At 37.0% G+C, this 27,372-nt stretch overlaps 2 protein-coding genes across 3 annotated transcripts in view; one reads left to right on the forward strand and one right to left on the reverse strand.

Annotated features, from left to right (window-relative positions):
- The first annotated feature begins 436 nt into the window (after positions 1-436).
- METTL21C (methyltransferase 21C, AARS1 lysine) lies at positions 437-7,703 on the forward strand. The gene is made up of 4 exons (XM_070944213.1): positions 437-536; positions 958-1,097; positions 6,300-6,417; positions 7,309-7,703. Exons 1-4 carry the CDS (start codon positions 437-439, stop codon positions 7,701-7,703), a joined length of 753 nt encoding a protein of 250 aa, XP_070800314.1.
- Positions 7,704-8,656: 953 nt separating this feature from the next.
- Positions 8,657-27,372, reverse strand: part of TPP2 (tripeptidyl peptidase 2) — a 63,199-nt gene continuing 44,483 nt past the window's right edge. The window contains exons 18-30 of one of the 2 annotated variants that reach the window (XM_070944258.1): positions 26,464-26,580; positions 25,516-25,616; positions 24,526-24,622; positions 24,137-24,274; positions 22,346-22,590; positions 21,296-21,374; positions 18,520-18,558; positions 13,907-14,052; positions 13,725-13,821; positions 13,211-13,341; positions 11,788-11,995; positions 10,302-10,421; positions 8,657-9,544 (exon numbers count right to left, since the gene is read on the reverse strand). In XM_070944258.1, the coding sequence (XP_070800359.1) occupies positions 9,455-9,544; positions 10,302-10,421; positions 11,788-11,995; positions 13,211-13,341; positions 13,725-13,821; positions 13,907-14,052; positions 18,520-18,558; positions 21,296-21,374; positions 22,346-22,590; positions 24,137-24,274; positions 24,526-24,622; positions 25,516-25,616; positions 26,464-26,580 (1,608 nt within the window). In that variant the 3' untranslated portion in view covers positions 8,657-9,454. The remainder of the gene's footprint in view (positions 9,545-10,301; positions 10,422-11,787; positions 11,996-13,210; positions 13,342-13,724; positions 13,822-13,906; positions 14,053-18,519; positions 18,559-21,295; positions 21,375-22,345; positions 22,591-24,136; positions 24,275-24,525; positions 24,623-25,515; positions 25,617-26,463; positions 26,581-27,372) is intronic. The other variant, XM_070944259.1, reaches the window with a different exon arrangement.

Consider the following 27,372-nt stretch of genomic DNA (forward strand, 5'->3'; position numbering starts at 1 on the left):
CCCTCTCTGTGGGAGCGTATTGGCTGGTGGGAGGCTATCGGTGGCAGAAGGTGGTCCCGTATATACTCTGGTTCTAAGCCAAACTGATAAAGGCTAGTCTCTCCCTCAATCCAGTGAAAGTGCTTGAGGAAAATAGTAGCTACCTTCTCAGGAGATGGGAGAAAGCTGATTTTCCCAGAATATTACTTGGTTATCAGCATTCCTTAAATTGCCCTTGGGCTTCCAATTTCCCACTGTCAAGATAACAGACCGTGTGAAAGGCTTTTTGATTTTTTTGGGTAGAAAAAAGCAACCCGGCACTGGATCAAAAGAAATGTATCATGCTTCAGCATGGTGCTCCTTAATACAACAAGATGCTAGATAGATGAATTAGATGAATGTGGTGATTTACGCTTACAGTCCATGGTTTGATTGTTCATTTAACAGGATTCCTGCTATGATCTCTACAAAGCACCAGATGTTTCCTACAATGGCTCAAAAATTAACAGAAGAGGAAGAGGACTACCATGACAATTCTTCTCTATTACCTGACTCAGGTGGCACTTTAATACATGCACACATGCATGAACACATTGTTTCCTTCTAAACTACTGTATTTTTCAGACTATAAGACACACCGGCTATAAGATGCACCTAAATTTATAGGAGGAAAACAAGAAAAATAGTTTTTGGCCTCTGTGCGTTGGATTTTCACCCTCCCCGGCCCCCAGAAGCACTCTGCAGTGCTCCACACGGCCCATTTTTGGGCTCCCAAGCCCTTTGTGCGTCATGTTTTGTCCTCCCAGGCCCCCAGAAGCACTCTGCAATGTTCCGCAAGGCCCGTTTTCGTGAAGTCAGGGACTACCTGTATTATGAGGATTTTAGAGAAAACTTTCTGAAGTCATAGTTTTGTTTAATTTTATAGCATCTCACAAAAAATATGCAAACAAATGACTGCTGATCGTTTTTCCTTCACAGGTCCACGCGTATTTAAAATATTGCCCAAATGGGTTTCAAAGGCTTCCTACTACTTTGACAAAGAACATTATTTTTATGCTGACCATAAGATCGTCATTCAAGAATCCATTGAATGCTTTGGAGCTGTAGTGTGGCCTGCTGTAAGTTTGGCACAGAAAAACAAACAAACCAACACCCCTTTAACCTTTAAAGCCCCTTTAACCTTTAAAAATAACCTGTTAGTCATCACCTTTAAAGTGCTCCATGGCTTAGGACCTGGGTATCTACGAGACCGTCTTTTGCCACCAAAAGCCTCTCACTGACCAGTTCGTTCTCACAGGGAGGGACTACTCAGGGTACCGTCAAATTATGCCGACTGGCGACTCCCGGGGGAGGGCCTTCTCTGTGAGGGCTCCAACCCTTTGGAATGAACTGCCCCCGGAGATACGGAATATTCCTGATCTCCGTGCTTTCCGCCGTGCCCTCAAGACCCTGATGTTCCAACAGGCGGGGCTAAACATATGAACATGTAAATGATTTTTTAAAATGTTATCTAATTCTGGGTTTTATTTAATTGACCAAACTAAGTAATAATTTTAATTAGCAATTTTATGATGTTTGTGTGTCTATATTTTTCTTGACTGTACACTGCCTTGAGTCCTACGGGAGAAAGGCGGTATAGAAATATAATAAACAAACAAACAAACAAACAAACAAACAAACAAACAAACAAACAAACCAGTGGTGGGATTCAGCCAGTTTGCACCACTTCGGGAAAACCGGTTGTTAACTTTCTGAGCAGTTGGGCAAACTGGTTGTTGGAAGAAATCATTAGGGCAGAGAACCGGTTGTTAAATTACTTGAATTCCACCACTGCCTTTAACTAATAAACAACTTAAGACATCTCTTAAGTTTGGAAATATTCACTATTGCTTATGCCTTTTATTTTGGTCAGTGTTGCCATCTCGAGCAGTATTAATGGTGGTAGGGGGAGCAGTGGCAACATTCATAATGACATAACCTATGACTATTATCATGATGACTAGATTGACTAACATGGATTGCATGGTGCTGTACTCTTTATTTTATTTTATTTATTTTATTTATTGGAATTTCTCAAACCAAAACGAGAACAAGAATAAGAGAATAAAAATACAATGACAGGGACAATAAGCACATTAGTGCACTTATGCACGTCCCCTCTACTGACTACTTAAGTATGAAGTAAGGTCCACGGAGGTAAATTTGTGACTGAAACTGTGAAAATTTGTAGCTGAGACAACTGAATCAGGCAGGTTGTTCCAGACTTTGACATTCTATTACAGAAATCATATTTTTTACAGTCAAGTTTAGAACGATTTACATTGAGTTTAAAGTGGTTGTTCACACATGTATTATTGTGATTAAAACAGAAAAAGTCATTTACAGGTAAAACATTATTATATATAATTTTGTATGCAATACCTAGGTCTGACCGCAAGCAATGCAGTTCTAAGTTATTCAAAGTGAGAATTTCGAGTCTAGTAGCTCTTGTCCCATGTTGATGAGGCATAGACTCAAAATCATGTGAAGGATTAGCACCACTTTATAAATCCTTAGTTAAGATCACACCTGAAATATTGCATCCAGTTTTGCTCACCACATTACAAAAAAGATGTTGAGACTTTGGAGAAAGCCCAGAGAAGAGCAACTAAGATGATTAAAGGCTCGGAGACAAAAACATATGAAGAATGTCTGCAGGAATTGGTTGTGGCCAGTCTAGAGAAAAGAAGGACTAGGGGTGACATGATAGCAGTATTCCAGTATTTGAGGGGCTGCCACAAAGAAGAGGGGTGTCAACTCATTTCTCGAAGCACCAGAAGGCAAGACAAGAAACAATAGATGGAAATTAATCAAGGAGAGAAGAAACCTAGAATTAAGGAGAAGCTTCCTAACAGTGAGAACCAGTTAACCAGTGAAACGGCTTACCTTCAGAACTTTTAGGTCCTTCATCATTCGAGGTTTTATTAAAAAACTGGACAGCCACCTGTCTGAAATGGAACAGTTTCTTGCTTGAGCAGGCGATTGGACTAAAAGACCTCCAAGATCTCTTCCAGCTCTATTCTGATTGAAATATTGATCGATCTCCAATTGAATAAAATGCATGAATTAAGGACAGATGCCACTAAACTGGCTATATACAGACAGTCCTCGAGTTACGAGTTCAATGGAACTTTCCCATTCCACTTGTAACCCGAAGATTCGTGGCAATGAATCTCGTTATCTTGAATGGAATCACTCCCTTTCGCCCACACATTCAGCAATCGAATGCGAGGCTCGTTAAGTGCATGAGGTATTTCAGGATGGGAAAAGCCATGGGGGGGGCTAGTGATGGAACAGGCCACCTGCCTAAGACCACCCAAGGCCTCCCCGATCCACCGAAGTACCTCATGTTCCCCACAATTCCTCCCCCCCCAACCTGCTGCGCCAGGTCACTTACCTTGTGAAGATCTAGCAAGCAGTCTCCTCTCCAACCTATCAGCTGCATATGCCCCTCCAACACTCCATTCAGGCCTCCAAAGGCCTTGCTTGGCACGTTACTGGCCAAAATGGAGCTTCTGAGGGGCAGATCCGTCCCTCAGAAGCTCCATTTTGGCTGACAACATGCAGGACATATGTTGCAGAGCCTCTGCGGTTGTTCGTAAGGGCGAACAACTGGTTCGCCCTTACGAACCAGTTGGTGCTGCAAGATTTGTAGTTTTGGGACTTGTTCATAAACGCTAGGAGGTGCTTATCGTATAACTTCGAATGTTTGCTAGGGGAATGTTTGTAACCCGGGGATTACCTACAATAGCTTTACTTAGTGTTCACTGGAAATATCAGTTGTTGTACATTATCCCTAGATCAAAGAAGTGTTGCTAAGTTAGGTAAAATGAGGACCCGGTTTGTGGGGGCAATAAGCTGACTTTGTGTAAAAAAGAACACCGCTTAGGGGCCCCCCGAAAGCCCTACTAAGCAGGTATATACAAAAGTATGAAGGCTATTGCTTAACGCATTGTAAGCCGCCCTGAGTCTCTGGAAAAGGGCGGCATATAAATCGAACCAATAAAAATAAATAAATAAATAAATAAATAAATAAATAAATAAATAAATAAATAAAAGCAGTTAAACAGGACCCAGAGTGGTTATATGGTGCCATTAAGTAGCTGGTTTAACATGTTTTGGACATGCCCAATGTTATAAGCATTTCCTGTATGTGGGTGAGTGTGAATATGAATAATTTAAACACATGGCTTCTCTTACTCTCCACTATTTAATCTTGATGTACTCAACAAGAGTTCCTGCTTCTCTAGTTAGTTTGCTCTATTTAAGGTATGTTTTGGACAGGGCAAAAAATATAAAACAAGCAACAAAGGTGTGAGCTAAATTCTGGTAGGGGAAAAAAAGGTTTTGATACTGAATAAATTTCCTAAATTACTGGCTTTGCTTCTAGAAATTCTGTTTTTAATGTAAATTGCCAAAAGCAGATTTTTTTTTTTTTTTTAAAAAGTATGCAACCCTCTTTGTGTTAAGTTGAACAATGTGATTTAGGGAGCTGCTCTCATAGCTGCAAACATTATTGATTGCCTCAGAATTTATTCTAAGACACTTTTTATGTATTGGAAGCTCCATCTTCTCTGTAACTTTGGACATTTATTATTTGGATTATTTTAATTTGTGAACAGTAGGGGCAGTATGCAAATTTTTAAAATAAAAAAAGGAAAGGGAAAAAATATCCAATAGACATTTACTTGATATTATTAAAACAGAAACGGAGTTCTATTAAAGGAGCATAGTGATCAAACCAATATTTGCTGTTTGCTTCTGATATGATATACTGCTCGAAATCATTTATTAGGAATTAAGCTTTGTTATTGGCTTCTGCTTATATTATTGTATACTGTCAGAAATTAGTTGTTAGGAACTAATTCTAACTTAGTAAATTGTAACCTTAATACTGGTTGGCATTAGTACGGAGTTTGTTATCTTGCTTCTCTGTCTGGCTGCTATTCTTGGCTTCAAAGCTAGGCACATCCTTGAAAATATAGAAGAAACAGTTATCCAGGAATATCAGGCCCCATAGATAAAGGAACCAGAATAGGGAGTTTTCCTGCCTCATAAATTCTGAATCCTGAAAGCATTCTGCTGAATACACAAGGCTATAGGAATGCTCCATAAATAAGGTGGACAGAGACAGGGGCCTGAACAAAGAACGCTTTAAGTTGTCTCTGATTGGGTAAAGTTTGTTTCTAACGGCACAATATAAAATGTATATAATACTCTGAGCCACTCTTGCAGGGGTGTGGCTATCCCTTACCTGCATTTTGTTTGTATGTTTTGGATATAGTTTTGTCAGCTTTTGCTTTGGCCATAAATAAAAGCTGATATTTTTTGCAAGCCTCGTCTGGAGTCTCACTCTTTGGCATCTCAGTGGCGCGGGGAAACTTCTGGGACCTTACACTATCATGCTTCATGTTTCTGACATGAATTATCTTGAACCGGTCACTCTTTCCTGAATGATCGTGCCTTTTCCTGAATCAGCCTTCTTGTCCAAGACAGGAAGTCTTCGTTGTCATTATCCATCAAAATTATCTGAAGACTCACTCCAAGTAGTGAGCACTAACACAGTTAAAAACGTTAATATAGATTTATGTTAGTAAAATCAGTAGTGAAAGAGGCACAAAAAAGAAAAAAGAAAAAGAGCCAGATCAATTCTGCTAACACAGTGATGGCTAACCTTTTCTGGACCGAGTGCCCAAAGCACCAGTGCACTCGAACCCCCAAAATGCAATGCGCACACGGTCCCTGCGCATGCCCCCCACATACATGTACGGCCCCCTGCATGGGCCCCGCCCCTACGCATGCATGGCAGAGACCTGAAGACCAGCTGGCTGGTGGGAGGCACATGCACATGTGCGGCAGAGCTAAGGTGGGGCGATGGCTTGTGTGCCCACAGAAAGGGCGCTGTGTGCCACCACTGGGATGCGTGCCATAGGTTCGCCATCACTGTGCTAACACATTAAGTGTACATTTATCGAAAGTTCAATGTTTCTTTTGCGATCTGATTAGATTCAATCCCCTTCCCTTCCCATTCCAGTTGAAAAAGCTTCTATAATGTAATAAATTTCTGGCTTTGGTTCTGTCTCAGGAGGATGTCAGTGTATGGCATCTTAAGGCTCTTTCAAGGTGAGCATGGTTAGGAAGCTTAGCAACTATGAGCAACAATCTTGCCTTGCTCCTTCATTTGTATTCTGACCTATTTCCAAACACAAAAGGAAAAAAAATGTATTTATATATACACAAATAACTTTGAAATGATCAAGTGATTTTTTTACCTCTTTTAGGCCCTTGCTTTATGTCAGTACCTGGAATCAAATCAAGAGGAAATTGACTTCAAAGAAAAGAAAGTCCTTGAAGTTGGAGCTGGGACAGGTCTAGTGTCTATTGTGGCAAGTATATTAGGTAATTTGTACACTGATTTTTCGGACTGTAAGATACCATAGGGTCATGATGGTGAACCTATGGCACGTGTGCCACAGGTGGCACAGAGAGCCCTCTCTATGGGCACGCCAGCCATCGCCCCAGACCAGGTCCACCGCGCATGCATGCATGCCTCCCGATGGCCAGCTGGTCTTTGGGTCTCTCCTGTGCATGCGAGGTGGGTGGGGCACTTGGGGGGTGCGCACGGACATGCATGGGGGGTGTAGGGCACATGCATGTGAGGGGGTGCAGGTTGGTGCAGGAGGCTTTCCAGGCCCAAAACAGGGCCTGTTTTAGGCCTGGAAAGCCTGCACCAACCTGGAAGGCAAAGTGGGCCGCAGGAGTGGGGCGCATGCACGAGGGACGCACACGGATGCACAGGGGTGGGCTGCAATGTACGGAGGGGCGCTCGCATTGCATTTTGGGTTTCTGGCACATGTACGTGCATTTGCATGCTTTGGGCACTTGGCACCGAAAAGGTTAACCGTCACTGCCATAGGGATTCGTTTCACAGCAACGGTCATAAATATGAACCACTTGTCAACCATCTGAATTTTGATCACATGATCATAGGGATACTGGAAAGGTCGTAACTGTGAATAAAAAAGGTCGTAAGCCACTTTTTTCAGTGCCATTGTAACTTGTAATGGTCACTCAATGAACTGTTGTAAGTTGAGAACTACTTGTATTACAGTGATGTAAACCGTGGTTTAGCATGATGCAATTCCAATCCATTGTATGATTTGCTGGTGCAGACAACTTAAGTACATTGATGACTGAATTATTATTAGGATGTACCTCCCTTTCCCCAATTGACATTTTATCAAGGCAGGTTATGGACTGAACAATGTTATTTTTTTTTTTATCTTTCAGGAGCTTTTGTGACAGCTACTGACTTGCCTGAGGTACTTGAAAACTTGGAGTTCAATATTACTAGGAATACACAGAATCTAGACATTCACAAGCCTGAAGTGAGGAAGCTCATTTGGGGCACGAATCTCCATGAAGACTTTCCCAAAGCAACCCACCGTTATGATTTCATTGTGGCTACTGATGTTGTCTACCATCACACAGCTCTAGATTCTCTGCTGGATACACTTTATTATTTATGCCAGACTGGGACAACGTTGCTTTGGGCAAATAAATTTAGATTCAGCACAGATTATGAATTTTTGGACTCAATGAGCAACATATTCAATATGACCCAGCTAGCGGAATTTCCCGAGTCAAGTATCAAGTTGTTTAAGGGCACCATCAAAGAGAATTAAAATGAGGAGGCAGAATCCAGACTGAAGTGCAAAAGCAGAGATCTTATCAGAAGAGTCTGATTCTTAAACTTTCAAGACTTAACCCTTTCAATTAGGTACTTATTTGAAGCTTTTCTCAAAGACAAGTTGTTTCAACAAAAGAATAGATAATAGGAAGCCTGGACCTCTTGGTTACGTTTCCCCCTTAGCTATGCCCATGTCCGGCATCTGACACATTCTGGCATTCCTTCAGCAGTCCCCGACCTTTTTGGTTTCGTGGAAGCCAACTTTTCCACGGACCGGGGGATTAGTGCAGGGGTGCTATTCAGCAGGTTCTGGAGAACTGGTAGTGGAATTTTTGAGTAGTTTGGAGAACTGGAAAATACCATCTCTGGCTGGCCCCAGAGTGGGATGGGAATGGAGATTTTGCAATATCCTTCCCTCAGGAGTGGGGAGGGAATGGGAATTTTGCAATATCCTTCCCCTGCTACGCCCACCAAGCCACACCCACAGAACCAGTAGTAAAAAAAAATTGAATTTCACCACTGGATTAGTGGTGGGGATTTCGGTTTTGCTTGCTCACCCACCGCTCACCTTCAGCTGTGCGGCCTGGTTCCTATCAGAGCATAGACCGGTACAGGTCCATGGTCCAGAAGTTGTAGACCCCTGGTTTAATAAATATTTATAAATGAAGGCTTGAAACTCTATGTATCTAATCACATTGTTGGATTAGAAACAGAAAGGAGAGGAGGTTCACTTTGATCCTACAATATGTCCTCATAAACCAAGATTCCCAAGATAAATTGCCATTAGTACACCATGAAAAATAGGAGTTTGTACTTTTTCTGATTAGAATACAAGAAAATGTGAGTGTATAGTCCCCTAACAGATCCACATTGCTGAAAAATTAAAACAGATTTCAAATTTCTTCGATATTTTATTTTTTAAAAAATTAAACCATGAGTACTCAAACCTTTGATATTTAAATCTGCACATTTATTCTGCAGTTTTATGTTTTTCAAACATTATTAACATGTATGTATAAGTTTTACAATACCTGATTAAGTGTTAACTGACACTTTATACACGTATCGGTTTTTGCCAATACTCTGCATCATGTGGATATTTGTGAGCATCTCCAAATTGAAGATATCCAAGAGCACCTTTGCATCAGTAATTCAGAACACATTGTTATTAAGTGTGGAAGTTATTCTTTTAAAAAATAAAATAAAATGTAAACTCTTGCAAATGATACTGGTAATTAAGTTCTGTTATTATTAAATCTAATAAATAAGTTTTAAGCTACTTTTGTTGTAGCTTCATTTAAGGCCTTCATACAATTGAAAGTTTATGTTTAAACATGTTAAAATCCTGTTCATTGTAAAAATAACAGTTTGTATAGCCTTATGATTAAAATTACAAATAGTTAAGATCCACATACACATGCAAGAAGCTATTTCACTTTCATTTTCTAAACTTTGGTGCTGGCTCTTCTCAAACATCCATTGCCAGCAATGTGATGTATGCAACAGGTTTTGTGTTTAAATTTTCACTTCTGAAGCAAATGAACTACTCAAGGAACTAAGAATTCAGTTTAAATAGACTTCCTCATGTCTGGACCCAAACTACACAAATATACTGCAGTCCCTTATCCTCTGATTAATACATACAAGTGAAGCATTCAGTAATAGATGAAAACATGCAATCCAGTAAGTTCACAGATTTTATATTTAGTCAATATAAGAACATCTTGAATTCACAACTGCAGTATTTTAAAACACACAATAATCAGGTGGGAACATCACAGGAAGCCAGTTTTCACTAAAAGATGCACAGTGAGTCCATCCAAGTAGCCTCATTAGCTAAAAGGTTAAGGACAAAAAAACAAAAAATAAAATTTATATACAAGTAAATTTTGTATTAAGCCAGTCATGAAAATGAAATTTAATGTATTTAGCTACTAAAATTAGAATGCAATATATATTAAACTTTCACTTAGTCAATGATATTTCTAGAAAATTTGTTCTCGTGTTTACAAATTTTATTAGTTTACTAAAATACAAAGAAAAATGAAAATAATAGGAAAGTAGGGAAAAGGGAAGAGGAAAAAGTGTAAAGTAAAAGGAGAAAGAAAAAGAAAAGCACTGACTTCTGACAGGTTTTAGTGCAGTAGAATAAGATAATAACCTCAACTTTTTACTTTTACATAATCATATATACTAGTAGTCATTGCTATAACAACAAACTATCTAATCAGCAAAATCCCAAATTACTGTTTCATTTTTTTTCCACCTCAAGCACAAAGTCCAGAAGTGGTTTCCAAGTAAAAATGTTATTTGTATTTTTTTCTTTAATTAAAAGCAGTCAATTTAGCCATCTCTGCTAACTTCATTAGCTTTTGCAGCCAGTCATCCCTTGTGGGAATTAAAGTTCCATTTTTGTGCATAGTTAGAGTGTTCTTGCTGATGTCAGCATATGTAACATCAAAATTCCATTTTTTCCAAGATTTTATCCATTAGGCCTAGAAAATTTGTCCTAACTGGATTTTATAATTCTTGAATGTTACTGAAACTTGTATACTCATTGAACCGAACTGAATATGCAATAACAATAACTTACCTGTATACAGTTCTTCAAGTTTTCTTTGGTGGGCTTCTCCTCTGCAAGTTTATTTGCAAATTTGAGACTTCTGCCATACATTTTGTTCACCAGTGCATGCTTGTAAGCAAAGAGCAAAACCTATAGAAGAGCATTAAAAAAAAAATGGAGGCAGAGATTTGTAAGCAGAATTTAAGTTCTGCAAAGATTAATCATCCAAATTCACTTTTGGATTTGACGGTAGACAAGTCAGAACTAGAATAAAAATCACCTTCAGGTACAGGCAGTCCTCAACTTACGACCACAATTGAGCCCAACATTTCTGTGGCTAAGTGAGACATTTATGAAATGGGTTTTGCCCCATTTTATCACCTTGCTGCCACAGTTGTTAAGTGAATCACTGCAGTTGTTAAGGTAGTAACATGGGCAGGTTAGGGTGAATCTGGCTTCCCCATTGACTTTGCTTGTCAGAAGGTCGCAAGGGGTGTGTGTCGCATGACCCCATGACACTGCAACCATCATTAATATGAGTTGGTTGCTAAGCATCTGAATTTTGATCATGTGACCGTGGGGATGCTGCAATGGTCATAAGTGTGAAAAACAGTTACAAGTCACTTTTTTCAGTACCACTGTAACTTTGAATGGTCACTAAATGAACTGTTATAAATCGAGGACTACCTGTATTTGATGAATAAGGGCCTAGTGGCTCAGCAGACTAAAAGCATTGTGATTAACACCAGCTGTCTGCAATTACTGTAAGTTCGAATCTCACCAGGCTCAAGGTTGACTCAGCCTTCCATCCTTTCTAAGGTAGGTTAAATGAGGACCCAGTTTGTGGGGGCAATAAGCTGACTTTGTATAAATATACAAAAGTATGAAGGCTATTGCTTAACGCATTGTAAGCCGCCCTGAGTCTCCGGAGAAGGGCGGCATATAAATCAAATTAAAAAAAAAAACTTTCTCAAGTTCAGTTGACTACAATGAAATGTTGTTTGAGTTATTCCCAGCTGTATAATTCTAAACAGTTTATATTAAGGTTATTTTAGGACTTATTTAAATATATTTTAAAGAATGAGGCATTCATTTACATGATGCTATTAACGTTCAGAGCACCATATAAAGCAGGACGTAGTGATAGCTTTCCAGTTAAATGCTTACATTTAGCTGCAGCAAAATTACATTACAATAGACTACAGCTGGAGGTTAATTTATTTATTAATCAAATGTGTAGAACTGTCCATCTCATGAGAACGTGTAAGATGTACAAGGGCAATATGCCAAAGAAAAATGGTACAAAGCCGCTGCCATTATGTCTTTATAGGAGTTCTGTGCTACTGAATGCATTATGCTAGAAAAGATTTGAATTACTATTTTGACAGCAGTTCTTATGTGCAAGTTTTTTTTTATACAATTTAAATATAAAACACTGGTCTCCACCTAAACTGATAATAGGTATCATAACCTAAAGATTCCTTATGAAGAAATAGTTCTATTCCTCCCAACATACCTTGCTGTCAAACAGGTCAGTCCATTTTGATGTTTCCCAGAAAGTCTCTGTCAGAGTATTCAAGATGGTTTTTTGATTATCATCTTTACATTCAGTTTCACTTGATGCAGCCCCTTCCTCAGCTTGTAACTGCAGAAGTTGATCTGATAATGCACATCCTTTCCGACATAGAGCATCCACTAAGGTAGATTTCTGCTTTTCCATCTCACTATGTGGGAACAATACATATTTCATTTACGTGAACAGGTCTCTTTCATCATGTCTATATATGCATTTTTCATAAAACTCCTGAATACCACCACACCACACAAAATACACCTGCATCCCTTCTAAGCAGGGTGGATAAAAATCAATGATTTTTTTAAAAAAATCAAAAAAGTCAGATTTTTTTGATTTAAATCAGATTTTTTTGATTTTTATCGAATTTATTTTAATAAAAAAACTTTTGGGGTAAAAATCTATCGTAAGATAATTTTCTATTTAAGATACATAAATAATTTAGTTTATTCAGCATGAAATGGAGCTTAATTATGTAGCATGAGGCTGTATATTCTGCAACACTGGGACTATCGGTGAGTCAACAGAGGGTTAAAGGAATAGCAGAGATGACAGTTGCTCTTTAAAAATTATGATTTAAATCGAGTTGATTTAAATCAAGCCTTTTTACTAGTGATTTAAATCATGATTTAAATTGTGATTTAAATCAACTCGATTTAAATCAAATCCATCCTGCTTCTAAGTATATTTAAGAGAAGGTAACATTTCTAAACTGGAGTAAAGAGACTAGTTCCAAAATACGTATTTTTAACTAGGGATCTTCATCAAACAAACAGCAGTTCTACCATCCATTCATTTACTTATTTGATTTACACAGCCACTCATCTCACAAATTCATTTTTGGGTAGCTAGAAACATAGAGAAACAAGAAATAATATTAAAAGGAGTAAAAGTCTACACTGGTTGCCGAGGGTAAAACCAGATAAAACAATTAAGAAAAAGTTCTCAATCTTATTTTCAACCTTCTGAAGGAAGAGTTTTCCAATTTGCTTTTAAAAATACCTGCTTTATAGTTTTAGTTTACCATTTGTTTTCCCTTAAAATTTTTTTAAAGTACTTTTTTTTTTACTTGCCATAATCTAATACAAATGTGTAATAACATACAAAGATTTGGGAAGAATGGTTGGCTGGCTGATGATCTTTGAACATCTATTGCTGCGATATTCTAGTCTTCAATCTTTCCTCCTTAGCAATATCAAATCAACACTAAAAATACTGTTTTAAAGCATAAAATGCAATTAAGTGTGCTCGGTTCATGACTAGTTTTTTTCTCATGAATATGAAAACATTTTAATTTTTAAGCTTAGAAGAGCAGATAACTGCTGAAATAAGATGCAAGGAAAAAAAGTATTTACTGGCTAGGTACTTTTTTATAGTAGCAGCATCAGGCCTGGGATCAGTCTTCATAGCAAGATAAATAGCAAGGGCTGTTTGATCGATATGAGACATCACTGTATTAGAAGCTTCAATTATTTCATTTAAACATTTCATTCGCTCCTGGAAGAAAATAAATGATATTCTCTTATTAAATTATTCTCTTATTTTCTTTTATTGTTGTAAGTTGCCTAGAATAGCCCCATGGCAAAATAGGCAGCAAATAAATTTAATAAATAAATATGTATGAATTATACAATATAATACAATACTATGAATATTCAGTTGATAGGAGAGAAGGGAAGTTATTTTGATCCAAAGCAGAAAACATACTTTGAAAATAAAGTGGTGCATTTATTGTAATTGTCAGTTCATCATATAGCTTTATATCTATGCAAAAGATAGGCATAAAAACAAGAATTAAGAACCATTTGTCTATTTGGGACTTAGAGATGGCTCAGTGGATTTAAAATGAAAGATCTTTTTAAAAAGAAAATGGGTCGCACCTTTTCAGAATCCAGTTGATGAAGTCTTGCAACATATAAGGGGAGATGGTTAGGGAAGGTCTCTTTCAGTTCATTGTATATCTCACTGGTATCAAACCTAAAAATAAATGTATTAATGAAAATTTGCATCAACACATCAGTTCTTCAAGGGTATAATATGGCAACAGAAATGTTAAACATACCTTGTCATCCACTGTATCTTTAAATCTCTTAAAGCTTCTGCAAATTCATTATTTACATCTTTTTCTGAATCCTTCTCTTTATCCTTGCTTCCATTCTTACTTTTTATTGGAGATGGGATCAAATGATAGTGAACTGAAATTATATCCTAGAGTAAAAAGCATAGTAATTTGGTCAAAATAAGTATTAATATTTTCTTTTTCACAAAACATACATTATAAAAACTAAGAAGAAATGTATACAATCATTCAGAACCTTTTGAAGCCTCAGAGGACTAGAACAGATTTAGTCCAAAGAATAGTTCAAATTATCTCTCACAAATTTCAAATTTTGATTAATAATCGTTCCAGAAATATTTCACATGAGTTGCACCTCAGCAAACTGATTAGCCTCCACAAGTTTAATATCACATAACCTATATCTTCTTTTGTGGAAAAATGCAGCAGACTATTGAAAAAAAGAAATTAAACAAATTGGTATCATTAACCATGAGACTTTTTTCCTCAGATGATAAGAGTACATGTTGTAACATCTAAACAATCTAAAGTATAATGCTAGCATTCTAATAAGACATGTAGTCTTATTATTGCCTTTTATTTTATATTTTATTTTATATTAGGATGTGGCCTCATGGCTAATAATATATTATTGTGGTTTCTGAGGAAATTATGCATTCTTGTTCAATGTTTAATGCAGAATTTCAATTCAGGTATTTCATTATTCAAAAGGGGTTACGAAGAAATCACAATATGGTAAAACATACTTAAATATTCAAGTAATAGTTATCATAATTCTAACCTATTCTTTTATTTTTTTAAAAAAGATCAGCCACAGTATAAAAAAATTGTATTTATTTTTTACAAGTTAAATTGGAATAATCGTGAAGTACATCTGATTTAAAATCAACCAACCAACGAACCAACCAACAAATACTTATGGAAATTTTGTCCAGTATCTGGTTTTTGGAAGCATAGAATCACATCTTTTAAGGTCCTAGAAATCTGAATATTTGACAAAACCTTTTAAAAAATGCTGCAAATATTTCTCTGTTGCCCTATGTACTTATTACACATTACAATTTACACATGTCTCAATAAATCTGTGGACATCATGGCGTATGAAAATGAGAATGTACAAAGTCTATACAAACAGACTGAGATAATATTAATTTGCAAGGTTATGGCTAAAACACAGGAACTGAAAGTTTTTCCCAGGGGAAATTTCTTGTGATTAAATCGTTTGGGACAGAGTGGGACAACTCGTTGCAGCCAATTCGCCACGGCCAACTCGTTACAGGACAACTTGCCATGGCCAACTTACTGCGGGACAATTGAATTATTTAAAATAATATTTTTTTAAAAAAATTGTCATTCGCATTTCATTTTGCCCCTACTTTGGCAACAAAAGGTACTTGCTGCCTTTTGTCCTACAATTCTGAATTTCTGTGTCTTCTTGGAAGATTTTTTTCATAAAGATGGTGATATTAAAAAGAGAAAACAGAAAAGGGGAGAGAGAGAGGGGGGGGAGGGAGGGAGAAAGAGGAGAACAAAAAGAGCAAACTTTTAAAGAGTTTTTGAAATAGAAGTAAAATTACTTGAGAAAAAAAATGAAAGACCTAAAAAATGAAATCCAGGAGAAGAACAACATTTGGAGGAGTTTCCTAGAATCTTGAAAAACTGTGTCATGCAGTTAGTGGTATCTAACATAAGGAAGAGGTGATTCACCTTAAATAATACCCACACCAAATAAAAAGCTAACAATGTTATGAAAGAGTCAGTGGCAGCTTTTGGCCGGTATCTTCACTAAATAAGTCAAAATATAATTAAGACATCTGCCTGTATACCTACTCTCTTAGCATCCTTCCATCTCATTTTACTCAACAAGAAAATATGGCTACTGTCTTCAGAAAAAGCCAGGATAGTATATCATAGCTTCAGTTGTTTGAATCCTGATTTGTCCCAGAGTTGGTAATTGAATTTAATGTGCTTTACAATAACAAAAACGTATAATATACAAACATGCATTATACAAATGTATAATATATAAAAATACCCTTATTTATAAGGTTGTTCACAAATGGCCTTATAAATTCAGCTGTGGAAGAAAATCAAAATGCACAGAAGTTGTTCCCATGAGACCTATTTGTTATATTTCTATATCAAAACTATATCTATATCAGTGTTCTCCAAAGTGGTCAATATTGACCCAGGTGTTCTTGGAACTATTTAAGGGGTTGACATTATTATTATTAACTACTATTAAAGTAGTGTTGTGTTATTTTATGTAATAAAATTATCAAATGCTTGGTAACAATCTGAAACTTCTTGAGAGGATCAATGAACTGAAGTTTGGGGATCCCTGATCTATATAATTGACATATCCCAACAAAGTATTAATGAAAGATAAATTAAAATCCATCATTATATTGTAAAGCTAGCTATCTGACCCAATCCTAGAAGATGAAATAGTAGCCAAAATTTCCCAAAAGTCCTCCAGATTTCACTTTTTAAGCCACTTAATCATTTTGACAAGATGTAAAAAAAAAAAAGTCTAATATCTTGGTTTTCAAAGATACAGTTTTAATAATACTTTCAGTAATAGGTGAATCTATAACAAATCAAAGAAGTTAGTAGCAAAATTGGGCCAGCTTCTAAAACATAAAAAGGCTGAATGGGGATGTATGATTAAATTTTTTATAGGCAGTAAGGCATCTCTGTGAATTCTTTCTTTCCCATCAGTATTTTAGTTCCTTCCAGTCCCAGTTGGACTGGACTCTATATCAGTCAAAGAAAAATGTCTAAAATACAAGTCATTATATCAGAATTCCTTTATCATGCCTGCCTTAGAAGCAAACATTTTAGCAAAAAGTGCTAAGTAAACAAATAATGTTTTATTAACTATTACGGGAAAAAACCCCCACCCACAGTTAACTTTATTTTAACTCAGAGCTGTCTCAACCAAGTAAAACATGTAAATAAAATATTGCTTTTCTACTGGAATCCTTCAATCTCCATAATTCCATCCATAAAACATGTAGATAAACTAAGTAAGCTACATAAATATAAGAACACATGTTATGGCAGGAATATTCACAAATACCAGATATCATTAATGCTCTAGATTCCTCTTTCACAAGCCTACACTGCATCTGGCTTAGACCAGCAATTTTAATTTGACTCAGCGGGTGATTGTCAATCATTATAGGAAACAAACACTTAAAATTGTATGTCAAAGAATGGCAAACCATTCTGCCAAGATGGTGCCTGAATCCTGTTGATTATACATCCTACTCCATTCCTAAATCAAAGAGGGTGGGTATGTGAAGGGAAAATGCAGATGGTATCTGAGAAATGCAGCATCATCTCTCAGATATTATCCAGCAGACATCACTTATAGATTTCAACAATTTATGAGGTGAGGTGGGGTTAAATTTCTATTATTTGAGATACTGACTAATTTCAAAGCTTTTAAAATCAATCTCCAATAAATTATGTCCTTAAAACCACATACAGCTTCAATGGTTATGTTGTGGCCTGTCGGCCGCGGACCCCTCCAGCAGCCAAATCAGAGGAGGAGGAGGAAGAGGAGGAGGCATGGGAGTCAGGATCAGCATCCAGGCAACCTGAGAGTGAGGGGGGAGATGGAATGGAGCTGGGAGAGAGAGAGAGAGACAGCGGAAGAACCTGGGCCGTCCATCAGCCTTCAGATGGAGAGTCAACAGCCCCCAGGTCTGGAGGTGGCTGATGGAGAAGAAGAGGAACAGCTGGGTCCAGTGCCTGACACGCGGATGTGCAGATGGGAGAGGAGAGGAGAGGATAGCAGAGGAAGTCTGTGGGTCGATCCTTGGGAAGGAAGAGCCACTGCTGCTAGCGAAGCCCCACCCTAGCTCTGGGGATAAAAGGCAGGGGGCAGAGATGAATAGATGTGGCAGACAACTATTCATTTTCCGGCCGGATGGACTTGTTAGCCAGGAAGAGAAACTTTTTACCAGGGCTGCCGGCACTCCTAATAAAGGAATTTTTTGAATTCTCGGCTGAGGGTTTGTCGTCTCTGGTGAGCTGTGTCAGAACAGCTTAGAGCAGTCACCATTTGGCTAGAGTGGTATAATATTGATTTTTCAACCTTTTAATCATCTCAACCTTTAACACTACACTATTAAAAATAACAAAATAAACAAAACTTCCCTCTTTGCTACAAGACCCTCTGATACAAATACAGTTTCATTGGCCCTTGTTGTTTCTAATGAGGTTGTACCCATTGGAGGAGGGAACCACTGGCAAGCAAAGAGAATTCGCTTAGCATGATACTGTACTACTATTCCTTGTCCTGTCCAATCTTACAATCTTATGGCAATAGTATGTAAGAGCTGTGTGTAATTTTTTAAAAAAAATTAAAATCATTTTGTAGGGTAAGATACTGGTGTGATAATATTAAATGCTTCCATCACAGAATATCATTACTATCATGCTAAACTAATAATTTGCTATTCTGATGCAATTTTACTGTTCAAAGATATGAATAATTAAGCTACCAAAGATAGAAATAACTAAGTATATTGCTTTAAATGATAGGCAAAAATACTTAAATACATCTTTCAAAAACTGGCATTCAGTACCTTTTTAACCTTTCCTTGTCGCTTTGCTGAAGACTGCCCCTGGGAGTTAGAATAACATACTGTAAGAAAATATCCACAAAACTCTATAGAATGGAGACACTACCTATCAAGTTTTTATGCACTACTGAATAACACTAAATGTCTTGTTCTCTTTAAAACATACTTCTAAAGTCCAATATTTTAGCTTTAAAAAATCTAAAGCACAAATGTTATGCTATTTAAGGATTTGATTTAAACCTTGATTTAAATAAATCCCAATATTTTGAAACCCAACAATAAAGTACGTAACTAACTTTTACTGCTTGCACACATCCCCATTTAAAATTCAATGAACTGAAATGGCTTTCTTAAACTTTCAATTTTCATTGAATTTAGAGGTAATACAACACTGGGGTACGTCTCATGGAAAGAGAAGCATTAAAAACTCTACCATAGGACTTTGAAGAACTATCCATCATTCAAGACAATTTTAGGTTTTCTTCTATATATACTCTGACTTGTTTATAGTACAATACTACAATTATTTTCAGGGGTCCCCAACCCCGTTTGTGGACTGGCACTGGGCTGTGACATGCCAGAAACCGAGCCACACAAACAAGCAAAGCCCCACCTGCGGGATGCAGGTAGCACGCAAAACTGTGCCCCCTTCTGGTCCGTGGAAAAACCTCCTTCAGGGAACTGGTCCCTATTGCTCAAAAGGTTGAGAACTGTTGTTCTAGATCACAGCTTCACTATACACAACATTGTTGTTATATGAGTGAAATTACCCTATTTCTTTCACATAAAATTATTATTCATATATAAATAATATTAATCATATATAAATATATTGGATTTAGTATAATCTGGAAACTAAATTTTAAATGGTCGGTGATTAATTTTTGAACAGAAGCATACTAGAGATGCTCTTCTATATTTAAAAAATAAGCTAGACTCTGACATGTTTTCATCTTAGCTGCACTGCACCAAAATCGTCTATGGTTTGTGAAATATTTAAAGCAAGGCGAAACTAAGAGGCATGGAAAAATTCTCTAACTAAATTAATAATAATAATCTCTTCTATAATAAGCAGGCAGAAGAAACATCAGGAATGCAGTATTCTAAGAATTCCAAGGGGCAGAGCAGGGGGAAAACCATAATTATTTTAACTACTGCTAAAATCTTTCTTCAGTATCTATACAGTTAGCACTTATTTTGCCAAATTGGATCGGCTCAATGGTCTAATTGACAAGAGTTACAATTTCAAATACAATTATTTAATTTACCTGTACCACAAACCTAGATTAAAAAACATTTTCAGTTGGAAAATAACCAATATATGAATATTTTTTTAGGATGAATGATTAAAGCTGGTAAAATCAATTCCTAAATGTTTCTGATTATATTAAGCCAAAATTGTTTCAGAAATTCACTGATCAGACATATTCCCTATATTCCTAGTGTGGAAGATAAATTTAGCTTGACTCTATGACATTTTAATATGAAATAATTATGTATATGTGTGTATGTGTGTACTGAATAACAAAGAAATTACTTTGAGGATGCACTATTGGTAAACAAATGTTTACTTATTTAGTACAATAGGACATAGCTTTATAGAGCCGTGGTGTTGTGACCCCGACTCCCGAGCCTGTCCTAACAGAGGAAGAGGACTCAGAAGGTGATGGGGAGGAACTGATAAGGGCTCCATCTCCAGGACCCTCCTTTCTGGCAATGCCTCAGGTTCCATCCGAAGGCCAGGAGGAACAGCCTGGGATGTGCCAGGAGGAAGACATATCGGAGCACCAATTGATAGGGAGCGAGGATGATGAATCCTGGCTTGATCCCAGGCAGCGTCGGAGGAAGAAGCGTGCGCAGCATCGGAAGAGGCGTGGGAGGGCCAGAGATTGAGCTGAGTCACGGAGCCACTCCCCACCAGGAATAAAAGTGGGTGGGATTGCTCTTCAGGCTTTGTGACGGACAAAGTTAAACCCTGAAAGTCACATCGTGATCTCTGAAATTCAGCTTGGATATATTTTGGACTTAACATTGACTAAACTCTTGGCTCGTGGATAATTTGTTGCTCCTGGAACGGACTGAAGATAAGTCCTCTTCTGCTTTATGGGAGTGGAAATGGTCTTGGCAGGCATTCGGCAGTTTGCTGCCAAAACCTTGGTCTGCCAGGAATTCTAATCTGTTTACCTAATAAAATATTGGCAGGCGTGCTTCGTATTACGTTTGCCTGTGTGAGGAAGGGGGACAGAACACGTGGTGGCGCAGTGGTTAGAACGCAGTGCTGCAGGCTACTTATGCTGATAGCAAAATGAAACCTTATGAAATGTATCATCAACAAAAGCTTGGCCTAAAATAAGCTAGTACTTCTTAGTTAGCAAATTGATGCTAGACAGCAACTATTTTAATAGAACCCGAACAACTAACACTATATTTTTTGATTGAAGTGAAACCCCAAGTTATGCAGCTGGATAAAATAATATTACAGAAATTATTAAAGGCAATGTAGCATGTTAACATACAATCTGTAACAAGGTGATGGAAGTTACCATAAAATAGCAGAAATTCAAGTCCGAACAGAACCTGAAAGGCAGTTGTATTTAAACAATGAAGAAAACTGGCATTTAGTATTTAAATCTTTTAAAGAGACTACAGGGGAAAAAAACTTCCAAAAATCTGGATTACTCTGTTCAAAATCATTTTCATACAAGTTTGTCAATTTCAATTACCTTTTTAAAAAAAACACAACAAAACAATTTTGAGTTTAGGCTTTTGTTTTACTCACCACTTTCTTTACAAGTTCTGCCTTTGAAAGCGTCAATGATCCTGTAAGATAGCATCCAGGACCTGCTCCTTTAGGTACTCTAATGAACAAATGAACAAGCGAAATGCTTTAAATTCATGCTCACATTCTCATTTTTGTACCTCCCCATTGAAAAAAAGTGTTTAATTCTACTGCAAATTGAACTTAACTTCAGCAATACAATGTCAAGCCCAATACATAGGGGTGGTTAAGGTTGAGGATGGGAATAGGAGGGCTCTGGAAGCTTCCTGTTTGTATACTTGATCCCACCCAAGAGATTTTAAAAAATCCCCAGCTCGGCTCATTCCAGGAACCTCAGTGGAACAAAATAGGATAACTTGCCACGGCCAACTTGCTGTGGGACAATTCCATTTAATTATTTACAATAAATAAAAAAAAAAATTAAATTCTTGCCATTCACATTTCATTCTGTCCCTCCTTTTGCATCCTTTCTTTAATGATTCTGTTCCACCATTTCTTTGACATTAGTGTAATACTTGTCCCGCAGCGAGTTGTGCTGTGGCAAGTTGGCCACAGCAAGCTGGCCAGGGCAAGTTGTCCAATTGCGAGTCAGCTGCAGCAAATTGTCATAGACCACGGGTGTCAAACTCGATCGCATCACGTGACATATTGCGACGTATTGCGATTTTTTTGCCTTTGTGGAGCCGGGGTACGTGTGGCCTATGTGTGACGCATCCGGCCTACAGGCTGCCAGTTTGATAGGCCTGTCATAGACCCTCAGTGGAAGGCCTCCCTTGGCAGCTATTCCCTTAAGCAACAAATTCTAACTATTAACAAAAAATTGACTGCTCTGGATTTAATACATTAAGGATAGATAGATTAAGAAAATATGTGGAAACATGGGCACTGGAGAGGAAAGGTAGCCAGATTTCAGTAGATGCTAGTGCCTGCAAGTGCAGGATAGAAATAAATAGGCAGTACTATTTTTTTTCAATACCCAAGTTTGAAAGTTCAGAAGAGTTACTAATCAAAGTGTTGTATGCTATGAGCCACAAAAGGGACATAACTTACTTGTCATCTGGCAAAGAAGTAACGAAGTATGGCAGTGTCCGATTTGGTGGCAGAGATATACTGTTTGCTTTCTTCTTCCCTAAGAGAGCCTGACTGTGGGTGTCATATATATCTAAACTCAGTGCATTAGACAGTCTGTGGGAGACAATAAATGGAAGGTCTTTGATGCGATCCAGCTCACTGCTGTGCTCATGACGGATCTGTAGCCGCACGGTATAATCTCCTTTCTCCAGTTTCAGGGAATACTAGGGAAAAGAGCAATTCTTTAGTACCTAGACTCATACATATTTGATGAAGAAGATTAACACACAATAAAAATTCCTTCGCGTTCAACTTACACTATTCCTTTCTAATCGAAGTAGAACATTTTCACAAAACATGTCACTGCTAAGTATGCAAAACTTAAAACCTGGACATTTGTTACATGTTTGAGGGCTAGGGAGGGATCTGTTACTAAATTCTTTGGGGGAAAAAACTAACAAGAAATCTTACTCAAATCCCTTCCAATCACAAGGTGAATGGTATTTCCAGTCTTAAATTCTAAATTCTTTTTCTAACATTAGAGGGGAGACCTTTTCCAAGCCTTCGTCAAATTAAACTCAGATTTTCCAGCATGAACATAAATATATGTTTAGCTTTGAATATTAAGTTATGTACTTGAATTATAGTATCAAATTTTATGATGCATATTTTGTTGCATATCGTTTATAAAAGGTAACTTTGTATGCTGTATAACCTATTTAAATTTGACTTACCTGGATCCTGAACATTCCTTACATAAACACAGAAGGTTCTTTCTATTTGTAAAAGGGACTAAAATCTATTAGGAGTTCCAGCTGGAGAATTGATTTTTTGCAGATCCTTGCCCTTCTTGCCTTGCAATTCTAGAAGTTCCCTCAATACTATTAATCTCTGAAGTTACACCACAAACTGATGTAGGATCATCCTCCATGCCCAAGTCCACCAGAAGGCTTCTGTGAGTGATTCAATTTAATGGCAAATGCTGGGCCAAGAAATTCTCATTTCATCTGTTTAATATATTTATATTGCTTTAAAATCCTGAAGTTTTATACTTTGTAGATGAATTATTTAAGAGTCTTGCTAATAATTTTGTTCATTCATTTGGATCAGCAGCCTTTTAGAATTGTAGAACAGCTTGACTGTTATAAATGGATTGAATACTACCCTATCCATTTGCAGAACAGCCTAACATGGGATTGTGGTTTCATAGAAGTTATGTTTCTATCACTTATAACATAGGCTGTGACTTGTCCTATCCTTACACCATTCTTCAGGATGTTATCACTGCCCATGCATTAGCAGAAGCTAGGTAGGCATTTGTGCCCAAACAATAGAATAGAAGGCTGTATATATTTCAAGCAGATTTTTAATTTTTCAAGGATGCGTCAATCCCATCCATCCATCTATCTAATCTATCTATCTACCCATCTTTTCCCAGTTCAATAGATAAAAGCTGCATACATTTTCTAATGGCAAGCTATAAATTAGTCAAATTTATATTAAATTTGTAAAATATTTAACTGCTGTTTAGTTTATAAAATCAAACAACTTGTTCAAGAAGCAGCTTTATTTACCAGAACAATATTAAGTTATTCTTCATAATATTTACAAGGAGTAGTTGAATAAGAAATGAAGAATAGTGTATAAATTAATGGAAATTCAACTTGAGAATGAAAAAAATGCCTAATTTTTTAAATATTTATTTGCATAAACATGGCAAGCACATCCTAAACCTAAAAAGACTGGAATCATATAAAAATGACTTCATACCTGGTTAGGATAAGCATCACCTGATCCCATTAATTTTTTATTCTGGTCAAAGATAATCCATAATTGACTGTCAAATTCTGATTCATATAAGAGTTCACAGAGCAAGGGACAACTTGGAGTTACTTCTCCACTTTTGGGCTGAAGAAAAATCAAATAATTAAGGCATTTAAAAACAAAAATTAAATAATAATATTATTGACACTCATGATGATAATTTATTAAACTTGCTTGCCATCTGGCTCTAAATGACCCCAGATGGCTCATAATTTATTATTACATTTATTTATTAAACAAATTTATATGGCTGCCAAGTGACTCTGGGTGGCTTACAACATTCCATAAAGAAATCATTTTATTGAGTTAGATCCAGTTAAATAACTTAGACTTACTTGATGAAAATTGTATGTCAAAATCATCTCATACAATTGTCGATTATTTGGCAATACATCTCGGGATCCTAAAGGCTTTATCTTAGCGCTCACTGGTCTGCAATTCAACAATTCAACAATACACATTAGGAGAAAAATGAGGGTCAGGTTTTAAAGAATAACAGAATTGGAAGGGACTTTGGAAGTCTTCTAGTCCCAACCCTTGCTCAAGCAGGAAATCCTATACTGATTCAGATGGTTGTCCAATCTCTTTTTAAAAATCTCCAGTGTTGAAGCACCTACAACCTCTTGAGACAAGTCATTCCACTGAATAATTGTTTCTGTGAGGAAATTTCTTCTTAATTCTAGGTTGGTTCTCTCTTTGATTAGTTTCCATCCATTGCTTCTTGTACAATTCATTTTTAAAACTTGTACATATACACACTTACTAACTTTATGCATACGCTTAATTATGTTAAGCACAATTTAACAATCTAAGTTTTTAATTTATTTTTATTCGTTTGATTACATTTATATGTCACCCATCTTGCAGTTTGAGACAACTCTAGGAAGTCAGATAATAACACAAAACACAGATTTACAGGGCAAAATATTTCAAATTCAAACTATCTCAGGGACAGAACTTCTCATCTTAAACATGAACCAGGCTCTCTTGATTATTTCCAAAATGTTAAGACCAAAACAATCTGCCTCAGATATAAATTAGCTGTCTTGTTGGCAAGCTGTAATTCCATTTTTAGTTTTTTAATTAAATCATTAAATATTATCATTAAATCATTAATTAAATCTTTATTTAAACATTCAACAGACTTCCAATGATTACATACTTAAAATAAACAGGCAATAGCTTTCTCAAATATTAAATTTACTTTATTATATTTATATTCAGTGTGACAGAAAGTTGTTTAATCTTACTAACTACAGTACAAGTTATTAATTTCACTATGAATTACAATGATAGCTTATTTGAATCTAAATTTCTTATAGTACCTTAGTGTTTGAACCCAGCATTTGAGATTTATGCAAGGCACAACATCTTCGTATTTCAGTGTTGCCCGAACATCAAAACGCACTATGCCTTCTGAAGCATGCTGTAATCAGAAAGTGAAAAAGTTTATTTGAAATGAATTTCAGATTAATGTTAATGTTATATATATTTAAAAGTCATGCTTGTCCAAGATGCTTCCCCTTAAGAGCTGACAATACCCCATATGTCAGCTCTGCCATCTTCACTATGCATCGCTAAGCTTGTTGGCATCCTGCCATAAATGGAGGGAGAGGGGCAGAGGAAGTTAGGGAGATTATGCAGGTGGTGTGAAGAAGAGGAGGGAGGACATTGCCAAGTGGCCAGATTCCACAACCTCAAAGATGCCTACCCTGGGAAAGAATGTGAAGCTTTTCTGAAACGTGCCTACAACCAAAGCAGTTCCCAAAACATCAAGCTGGGTTGCCACTGGAGTCCAGTGACTGGACACTGATGATCCAGTCATGGGGAGGGCCACAAACAAGGAGAATCTTTGTATGTTTGTGCAGGAATATTCAGATCTAGCCTTGCTTTTGTGCAACCACTAATCCTTAGTAAAAGAACCTATCACTTCAACCAAATAGAGTCAAGAGTCTTTCTTTTCTAGGGATATAATTGGGGCAGGTTTGACACCATAAATAAATGCCATAAAACTTCAAGGACCCCTTAACCCATTTACAAATCCAAAACTAAAATGATTAATCTAATAAAACTGGTCAATGCTATGCAATATTATTTAACTCTAATCATCTCACTTTGGTGTGATTTCAGTCATTTTTAATGAAGAAAAAAAATTCACCTATGCCTCCATGAAATTTGGCTGGGCATTTACTAATATTACTAACTTATGATTTTAACAATGCTACATTTTAAAAACAAACAGAATTTCAAAAAAAGCAAATTGTGATACTTACAAAGTTCAATTGAGATGTAGTGCAAACTATGCCATGGAAAGAAATGGAATAATCAATACTGACATCACTGAGGCTTGCCCACCATCGGGCAATACAAATTTCAATTGTTCTTCCCTCCTGTTGGTAGGAAAAGAAAAAGAAATGTATTTCAAGTCTTCTTCCCCTCTTAGCCTCGTCTCCTCATCCCAGGGTATGAACATTTTGCATCCCAGCTCTTAGCAAAAATATGTCAAGCCTGGAAGCCATCTTTTGCATTGGGCCTTCAGAACTTTAGTACTGTGGGAAACTGGGAGAGGGGATTGTATGGAGCAGGGGTGATATACAGTCATGATAATGTTCCTTTCTTAGAGAGTCAAGAACATCTTGCCCTGCACCTGGAGGGGTGTGACTGGGAGTGATCTCCAGTTGGGGTGGTGCTTTGATTGGATCATGTGATGGACATGTGGGTGCTGGACAGGGACTTGGACTTTCCTTTGGGTGGGGAAAATCCAGCAGCTTTCAGATTCGGGTTTTCCCAGATGTGCAATATGATATCTCTAATAAAATGGAATTTTGAGGAACTTCAAGCCTCGGAGTCTTCTTTCGTTGGGGGGGGGGTGTTGTTACTTGGAACCCTGACAAAATAGTCATAAACCAAGGAGAATATGGATGATGAACTATAAATAATTTGCAATTCTTAGCGATGACTAAATCAAACCATTCAAGTTTACCAATAAATGAGAATATTTGTAGCTCAGGGTTGAAATAAGGAGTGCTTGGTGCTCTCTGAGTTTACTTGTTTTTTTGCAGACATCTCATTACCCTAACTAGATAACATCATCAGTGCTAGTAAGGAGTGCTCTCCTTACTACTGTATTTCCCCGAAAATAAGACCTGGTCTTTTTTTTTTGTCTCCAAAATAGGCACCTG

Source organism: Pituophis catenifer, unplaced genomic scaffold, assembly GCF_029215685.1.
Source record: "Pituophis catenifer annectens isolate HBS135680 unplaced genomic scaffold, rPitCat1.0.hap2 SCAF_4, whole genome shotgun sequence".
Lineage (NCBI taxonomy): Eukaryota > Metazoa > Chordata > Lepidosauria > Squamata > Colubridae > Pituophis > Pituophis catenifer.